At 50.1% G+C, this 9379-nt stretch overlaps 1 protein-coding gene across 3 annotated transcripts; it reads left to right on the top strand.

Moving 5' to 3' along the window:
* Window positions 1-3090: 3090 nt before the first annotated feature.
* On the top strand, window positions 3091-8957 carry LOC136450527 (uncharacterized). 3 transcript variants are annotated; one of them, XM_066451021.1, is made up of 4 exons: window positions 3553-6609; window positions 6640-7175; window positions 7572-7783; window positions 7880-8957. In XM_066451021.1, the coding sequence occupies exons 2-4, from the start codon at window positions 6882-6884 to the stop codon at window positions 8436-8438; spliced, it is 1065 nt and encodes a 354-aa protein (XP_066307118.1). In that variant the 5' UTR covers window positions 3553-6609; window positions 6640-6881; the 3' UTR covers window positions 8439-8957. The 3 variants fall into 3 exon arrangements, with proteins under 3 accessions (XP_066307105.1, XP_066307118.1, XP_066307109.1); XM_066451008.1 differs by lacking the exons at window positions 3553-6609; window positions 6640-7175 and adding an exon at window positions 3091-3529; XM_066451012.1 differs by having other exon boundaries at window positions 3553-7175.
* Window positions 8958-9379: the final 422 nt, after the last annotated feature.

Raw genomic sequence — 9379 nt, 5'->3', positions numbered from 1 at the left:
TGATAGCTATGGCCTAACAGGGAGTAGGGAGCTTGAATCAATAGAAGCTTTAGCCATGTTCTTATGGGCATGCGGTACAAATCAATGCCAGAGACAAATGCATGAGAGATTTGGGAGGGGGTTGGGGACATGTAGCAAGATATTTTCCCATGTTCTGGCAGCCGTGGCTAGGTTCGCAGATGACGTGATTAGGCCTAAGGACATTACTTATTTAGGAGTGCCCCCTGCTTTGGTGGAGTACACACCGTTTTTTGATGGCTACATAGGCGCCATGGATGGCACGCACATAGAAGTCATAGTTGATAAAGGAGTCCGTGATAACCACATTACTAGGAAAGGAAAGCCAACCCAAAATGTGGTTGCGGTCTGTGACTTTGACATGAGGTTCACGTATGTCGGGGGAGGGGGGGGGACAGAGGGTTCCGCTCATGATATGCGGGTGAAAAGAAAGACAGAAGCCGATGCGTCTTTCCCACATCCTCCTTCAGGTTAGTTGGAGCTTAGTCTGTTTGGTTGTGTCATGCATGAGCTAATTGGATGCAAACTGATGCTGTTATATGAATTTATGCAGGCCGGTATTACCTGGCTGACTCCGGATACGCACTTCGACCTGGGTATCTGACGCCGTACCCAAATAAGAGGTATTGGGTGAAGGAGTTCGAGACCAGGGGGCCTGTAGATGCGCAGGAGTTGTTCAACCGCCACCATTCGAAGCTGCGTAATGTCATAGAAAGAACATTTGGGGCAGCGAAAGCGAAGTGGCAGATGTTGAAAGGCGTACCCCACTATCCGGGGGTCAAGCAAACCTATATAATCATTGCTCTTTGTGGACTGCATAACTACGTGCATGAGATGGAGGGTCAGCAGCAACTACGGCGGTTCAGGCAGTCGACAGACCTTGGCCCTTTGACTCAAGTGGCAGCTATGGCGTTGGGAGATCCTAATGACATGGAACATGTCCGCGAGTGGATAACATATGGACTTGGACTAATTGGGAAGACAAGGTTAGTGAAACAATTTCAGTTTGTGGAATGTTATCTGTTAAGTCATGTATCTGTCATCCTGGCTGCCTAGTGTGGCTCTAATGAAGCTAGTTTCACATGCAGGTGAAGTAGTTGCGTACAAGGTGTCGCAGGTCTAGTAGTAGAATTTTGTTTGAGGTATTACTACTAAAATCTTTGTCCAATATCTATGCTTCCTGAGTGGTTTTTGTAATATGACAAGTGGATACACAAGGTGATGCACATTGACACACTTAATAGTAACTGCATTTTGTTTTAGCAGTAACAACATGTGCCGACACATAAGACGGATAAGTACCTGTACAAGGCTATATTTTGTAGGTTGAGAGTCACATGCACATATTCTGCACAGAGTTGTTGCATTATCAAAGAGAGTTCAAATGGTTTGTTTCTTGCCTTGTTAGTTATGGTAGGGATAGATGGAGATGATTGAGGCAAGTCAGTTTAGAAGGGTTTATTTCAGGGTGTTGTACTCTTGGCCCTTGGGAAAGGATCTGAAAGTGTGGGCTGTACAAAATTGTCAGTTCTTTTTTGTGGTTACTTACTCATAATAGTCTAATAGATAAGTGACCGCCGATAAGCTTGCACTATGATTCAGCTGCACCCTGCCTGCTTTGCTATTTGTGAACTAACTTAGATGATCAACCACCTGTTCACCTTGTGATTTTTTGCATGAGAACACCGGTCTAGCAGTAACAACATGAACTTGTTGTTACCATGGTGTGTAGTAATTTCCCAGCAGGATCACTACACTGACTGGACTGTTTTGTTTATTTATGAAGTACTGCAGAGTAACAATATGTTGGTTTGAGTTCGCTTTAACCATTTGAAAACCCTGAGAATTGGTACCTTGAACTCTAGATACAAGCGGTGTACTGATTTGTACCTATGTTTTTCATTTCCTTCAGACATGTTATTCCAGAGCAAAGCTGGTGGTTTCGTTCCTTGCTGCGTCGATGGACCAAGGGAAAGCTCGGTCAGCGCTGGAACGACAAGGCATAGCATTCCTTTGTGGCTTATAAGCTAGACTGGTCACTTGTGCTCATGTATGTCATGGATTTGTGTGAAATTATGGCCAGCAGCGGCTTGATCAATGGTTAGGATTTTTTTTTTGTTTGACCATGTATCTGAATCTGCCTATGTACATGGCTGTTTAATTGTTATGTAGCACAATCAGCCTTCAGGTAGTGCTGTTTGAATTTCAAAATCGAAATGCATTTAATGCTGTTGTGGGCCTATTTTTTGAATTCACTTCCTTGCTGATTCATGTCGACTGAACATGCAACTGTTGGCTGGAACGAGGAACTGTGCCATCCGTTCAGCTCCAGCAAGTTTGAGACAAGTTCTTGACCAGCCGAACAAGCCCAAACCCAAGCGGAACAGGGCGTCAATCGTTATACTGGCCGGACGTGATGCGTCGTCGGCCTCCACCATGCACCGGACGTGACACGTTTTGTAAATTGTAATCCGGGTCCGAGAGCGGCGGCGCCCAGCACCGCCAGCCCGGAGGCAAGAAGCACGATGTCCACGCACGCGGACGCCGCCGCTGCAGGTAGTGTGCTAGTAGTGCGATTTATCCACGTACCAACGGCGCGCAACAGGTAGCCCGCCGTTACAACAATCCGCAGCGCACCATCGTCACAACAATCCGCAGCGCACTTGTTCGTCAGACCGACACGGCATGCATGCCCAGTCGTCCACCACGCACGCACGCACGTACTGTATCGCGCTAGCTCACCAACCCACCCGCGGCCCGGCGGCCGGGACCATATGCAAGCGCCGTCGAGTGCGGCGGAACAGGGACAGCGGCCAGGACCATATGAGTCAAACGGCAGCTCGACACGGTGGTCGTCGGTTACTTGTACAGTTTTCTCATCGTCATCAGTACATGGAAAAGAAAAGAAAAGAAAATAAGAGTCCTCAGTTACAGGGCAGTCCGCTGGTGGCCTGTCAGCCTTCCGGTAGGTGAGCGAGTTCCGGGCCGGGCGGACAGGTGGCCCACCCACCAACCTCTGACCCCGACCCGGCGGCCCTGACGCCCTATATATCCCGCACTCGACACGTCGATCCAGTCCAGCGCGCGGCGACACCCACTGCACACGCCACCGCTCGGTCTCTTGCTTCCTCCCGGCACAAGGCACAGCCACCACAGGCCATCCATCCACCCGATCCACATCCACACCATGTGGGTGACGTCAATGCCGCAGGTGTGGGACGAGGAGGCCGCGGCCAAGGGCGGCGGCGCGGCGGTGACCCCCGCGCCGGCCGCGGCCATGCTGGGCTCGCTAGCGGGATGGCTGTCCCGCACCGTGCAGCCGCAGCCGCCCCCGCCCCGGGTGTGCGGCACCGAGGGCGGCCCCCCCGTGACGGCGCCCAGGCTCAGGCTCCGCGACGGCCGCCACCTCGCCTACTGCGAGAGCGGCGTGCCTCGGGACCAGGCCAGGTTCAAGATCGTCTTCTCCCACGGGTTCACCGGCTCCCGCGAGGACAGCGTCCGCGCATCCCAGGTACTTGTCCAATCCGCCATTCGCCCATGCCCATCGCTATTCTCTCCTCGTCGATCACGTCGTCGGTGGGTAGTCAGTAATCATGCTGCTGCTGATAAGCGGCAAATTAAAGAAGCTCGCTCAAACCGGAAAAGAAGTAGTCGCTCGCCATGTGAGGTGTTCGTATTCCGTGTGTTGTGCGGTGGTTACCTTGCTTGTCTGAGACTGCGGATCCATCCATTGAACATTCAAGGGAGGAAACCGTCGGTTTCTTTGGAACACGACGACGACCTGGCTTGCCTGTTTGGCAAGGTTGGTGAAGCAGCGTTTTCTCTGAGCTGCTGGCCAAACTATCCCATCTGCCTGCGTCGCTCCGTGCTGTGCGACTGCTACCTGCCTGTCTTTTGTCGAGGGCCGGTTGCCGAAATTTTTGGCAAAACGATACGGCAGTATTTTCGTTATTCGTTTCGTGAATTTCGTCTAAACTATGTAATTAATTTTATTTTTTATTTATATTTAATGCTTCGTATATGCGTCAAAAATTTGATATGACAAGAAATTTTAGAAAATTTGACATTTTGGAGGAAACTAAACAGGGCCCGACGTCCCTCCCAGTCCCAAGGTCGTTACTTTGATGGATCATCGGTGGTTGGCAGGTCGGAGCTACCGCTTTTATTAGTCTTTAGAAAAGAGAACGAAACCGTATGCATTTAAAAATTCGAGTACCGCCGGCCGGACTGCCATAGAATTCGATCTCTTCGTTGGAGTACTATCTTATTATTACTAGTACTGGAGTATTATTTCCTAGCAGTAGTAACAGTTCGGCTGCCAGCGCGCGTCCCAAGTCATAGGATTCTTCAGCCTGTTCGTTATCGGTTTCAATCAACCCAAATCAGTTAGCCAATAATATTTTTTTCTTATAATAAATTAATATCAACAAATCCAAACCAGCTCAAAAACCGACCAGCGAATAGATGTGCGAGGGACGTTGCCGAGATGGAATGGAGTCCTTCACAGACAGACAGGCACAGCTTCTTCTAGAACAGCAACAGGCTGCTCTGCTCGCCACCAACACGCCTTGTTTTCCTCGGATCTATCACGGACGAGGATAGGAAGGATAGCAGCACTGGGCAGGGCCTCGTGATTCTGCTCTGGGTCGATGATGCGATGCCTCCTCATGACTGAGTGAATCCTGGATGGATGGGATGGATTTGCCTACACTGTCGTCTGCTATCCTCTTGCCCAGTTGTCCTGGCTCTCCAGCTCGGACGGATCCACTCAGAATCTTCTCTATTCCAAGCAAAGTGTAGCGTCCACTTCTTCTTTTCTTATCTATAAGGAGTACTCCCTCCATCCCAATTTATCTGTCGTTTTCGATGTCTGTGCCATAACTTTGACTCAATTTGTACAAAATATGTGTAACATTTGTGTCTCCAAATAAATTTGTTAAAAAACTAGATTCAAAGATCTTTCCAATGATGCTAATTATGTATCGTAAATAATAATATTTTTTAATATATATATTTTGTTAAAGTTATTTCTCGGAAAGCGAGAACGAGAGATATTCTGGAACGGAGGGAGTATATATACTAAGGCCCTGTTTAGATCCCACCCAAAATCCAAAAAATTTCAAGATTCCCTGTCACATCAAATCTTGCGGCACATGCATGGAGCATTAAATGTAGGTAAAAAGAATAATTAATTGCACAGTTTGCCTGTAATTGACGAGACGAATCTTTTAAGCCTAAATAGTCCATAATTAGACAATTTTTACTAAATACAAACGAAAGTGCTACAGTAGCCAAAAGCCAAAAATTTTCGCATCTAAACGGGGCCTAAGTAAAAGGATACACCTATCCTTGTGAACCACCTGCCTCTATCGTCAGACGAGAGCCTGGAAAAAAAAAGAAGACAACTTCCTACTACCCTCCGTCGTATACTCGTATCCTGTATAATACAAAGTATTTCAAAAGTTTTAAACAAATTAAGAAAAGATACTCAAATAGCGCATGTATATACAATTAAACCTAATAATGAAGTTTGTCTTAAAATCGTAATTTTCTGTCAAATATGAGTATGAGTATCATATATAATGTTTTATACTCCTTTGGTTCGAAATCGCAAGCTGTTTTATCTTTTTTAATAACAAAGATTTTGTTGTGCACCTAGATATAGATCATGTCTAGATAAATTATAAAATATATGTATTTAGAAATATCAAAACGACTTACGATTTGGAATGAGAAGTGTATTAAAGTATACAACTTTTGAAAGTCATAATGACTTGTATTTCTGGACCGAGGGGGTACAGTGCATTACTGATATTATGATATGCCTACTGACAGCATCATTTTATTAGAGTGCGCCTTTTAATTATCTTACTCTGAAAAAAAAAAGTTCAGAATATAATTACCAAGTGCTTTGCTTTCTTACCCGCAAAAAAAGAAAGCCCACTGTTTCCCCGTTTTCTCCGCCTAACAAGTAGAATGTTGAGAACCTTTGCACCAAAACCAAACACATGTCATTTTAGACTGCGGTCCGACACGTTAGCTCACCCAATCAGGGCTACAAAACCGCGTTCCAAATCCCCTCCCCTCCACATCTTTACCTATGTCTAACCTAAACACGCACCTAAGAATAGACTCCTTGTCGTCATCGTCGACGTCCTTCTTGGGCTCTTGGCAATGGCAATGGCAATGGCAATGGCAATGGCAATGTCGGGGTCGCTGCCTCGCTCGAACAGCGGCTCCCTCTACTGTTTGTCCACATGCGATTGCGATGCAAAGGCAAAGCTGGAGCTCGGCGACCTACACAGAGCTGCCTTTTGGGCGTTTGGACTTGGTTAGCTTGGAGGAATTTTGGAGAAATTTGGATGAATCTGGAGAAATTTGTGAGAGGAAAACACCATTTCAGATGAAAAAAAGAAGTGGATCAAGTCGAGTTTAAGGGCACGCAAACCGGGGGAGCAAGCGCAAGGCCTCAAGCGGCGGCCGAACGGTGGGTCGGTGACCAAACCAAACACCAGCGCCTCGGCTGGCTGGCTCCCAGCGCACGGAGCGTCGTGTGCACGGTCTCGCCCGCAGTCGCCTCGCCAGCTCGCGGCGCGGACTGGGGCACTGGGCGGTGGGCAGACGCTGCAACCAGCCAACCACCGAGCGGAACGCCTCCAAACCCCTTGGGACAAGATGGTAGCCGCGCCACGGCAACCGAGGCCGGATCCGGGGGCCGTCACGTTTCTTGACCGGGAAGTAGGACTCTAGGAGCAACCACGTCACGGGCAGAGCCGAAGAAGGCCAGCCAGACCGCCGCGGTCCCTCCCCCTCCCCTCAGCAGCCGGACTAGGACTCGTGAGCCTCGCCCTCGCCGCGCCGCAATGGAACTGCTGGCCAAGGCGCCCGTGCTGGGCTGCGCCGGGAAGATGCAGCGGCAGCGGCAACGGGGGTCCGCGATGGGCTCCCTTGTTGCGGGCGCGCTGAACAGGTGGATTTGCCGTGCCGTGGCTCCGCCGTCGAGGGCCCCGCCGGCGACGGCGCCGAGGGTGCGGCTCAGGGACGGGCGCCACCTGGCGTACGCCGAGTCCGGGGTCAGCAAGGACGACGCGAGGTTCAAGGTCGTCTTCTCCCACGGCTTCACCGGCTCCCGGCTCGACACCGTCCGCCCGGCGCCGGTCAGTGCCCTGTCCCTTCCTCGCCGGCCTCTGCAGCAGCGCTAGCTCCAGATGCGCTGCGGCTTTGGTCGCTGCGGACCCGGCTCCTTTTCGTCATATATATATGCGTGCGGATGTTGAATCTCCATTCGAAAAGCATCGAGCTTTTTCTGGATCTGTCGTTGTTCTTTTCGCCCCGTTCTGGTACACATCGCTGGCGCGATTGCGGAAATTAGCTGCATTTCGTTGCGGAAATTAGCTGCACTGTGTGGAAATTTGCTCCGTTTCTCACAGCACAGCTGCTGACGACTCATTTCCAGCACATCCTTTCTAGCACGTCATCAGATTCATCGGATACAAAGGATTCGTTTTTGTCCACAAATTCTGACGGATTGTATCCTGAAATTGGATTTCTAGGAAGTGGCGGAGGAACTGGGCGTGTACATGGTGGGCTTCGACCGCGCCGGCTACGGGCAGAGCGACCCCAACCCGAACCGGTCCGTCAAGAGCGCGGCGCTGGACGTGGAGGAGCTCGCGGACGCGCTGGGGCTCGGCCCCAAGTTCTACGTCATCGGCATCTCCCTCGGCTGCCATGCCGTCTGGGGCGCCCTCAAGTACATTCCCGACAGGTGAGTAATTGCTTACATTGCTTATGTGGGCGAAAGGAGATGATCAACAAGTGTGTGCCCTACTAACATAGAAGCTCTCTGCCTGTGTTTGTGCAGGATCGCCGGCGCAGCGATGATGGCGCCGGTGGTGAACTACTGGTGGCCGGGCTTCCCAGCGGAGCTGGCGGCGGAGGTGTACGCGAAGCAGGAGGTGGGGGACCAGTGGGCGCTGCGGGTGTCGCACCACGCGCCGGGCATCCTCCACTGGTGGATGGAGCAGAGCTGGCTGCCCACGTCGACGGTGGTGGCCGGCACGACGCCGCTGCCCAACGCGCGCGACGCCGAGATCCGGCGCAACATGCAGGCGGACGGCACGTTCCAGCAGAAGCGGGAGCAGGCGACGCAGCAGGGGATCCACGAGTCCTACTACCGCGACATGACCGTCATGTTCGGCAAGTGGGAGTTCGACCCCATGGCGCTGCCGGAGCCGCCGTGCCCCCTGCACCTGTGGCAGGGCGACGAGGACGGCCTCGTCCCCGTCGTCCTGCAGCGGTACCTCGCTGGCAAGCTCGCCTGGGTCAACTACCACGAGCTCCCCGGCACCGGACATTTCCTGTCGGCGGTGCCTGGGCTCGGAGACACCGTCCTCAGGACCCTTTTCGGTCAGAAGCAGTAACAGACCATCACGACGTATGGACGATGCAAGCTTAAAGTATAGTAGTGTCAGTTGTGGCGAAGGCCGATGGTTGTCGCTGATTAGCGATGATAATGGTGATGTAGATGCAGGATCTTTAAAATGAAATACTATCATAATACATACTCCCTAGTTATACAGTGACGAGATACTATTAGGGTAGGACCTTTCTTTTTTAGAATTGCTTAACTTCAACCGGTTGATTTTAGCCCTCCCAACAACCGATTTCTGCACCGTCCGATCTGGCGCGGATGGCCATGGCGGGCGCGCGTGGCGGCCAGCGAGGGCCAGTGTGGCAGTAGGCGCGGCCAGCCTCGGAGCTCGTGGCCCCGACTATGGTGGCTCTCGGAGCTGGCGGTCACCGGTGAAGAGGGCGCAACGGTGCGGCTCGGGTGAGGGAAGGGAAGCGATAAGGTTGGGAGGGTGGGTCCCACTGGAATTTATAAAAATACTGTAATTTGTTTTGAAATTTGTGAATAATTTGACATATATTCTCTGGTATCTGTGGTCACAAATTTTTTCTAAAAATTTTGGTATATATTTATCTGAAATCTGCAATCTATATAAATAAAATTTGTGTTATCCTCAAATTAGATTACTCTGTCTAATAAATTACACTAAAAAAATCATTGTAAATATAGTAACAAGACAATGTAAATATAGCTTATAGACAGTGTAAGTGCATGGAAAAAAAAATTTTGTTAGGAGGAGTCAAAACAACTAAACGTCACCTAGACAGGTCCTTTTTTGATTTGTGAGCGAGCATAATGCAGACAGAGAACAAATTGTCTACTTTTTTTTTGCCACGATAACAAAGGTGTCGCTGGAAAACTTAAACTGATAAAACTACACAAAATTGCATTTAGGTAACATTATGTCATATTTCTTTTTTGTAAAGGGACACATAGAGAACCAGGAAAATA

The sequence above is a fragment of the Miscanthus floridulus genome, chromosome 1, assembly GCF_019320115.1.
Source record: "Miscanthus floridulus cultivar M001 chromosome 1, ASM1932011v1, whole genome shotgun sequence".
Lineage (NCBI taxonomy): Eukaryota > Viridiplantae > Streptophyta > Magnoliopsida > Poales > Poaceae > Miscanthus > Miscanthus floridulus.
The sequence above is the reverse complement of the archived record's forward strand: the minus strand, read 5'-3'. Positions and strand labels throughout refer to the sequence as shown.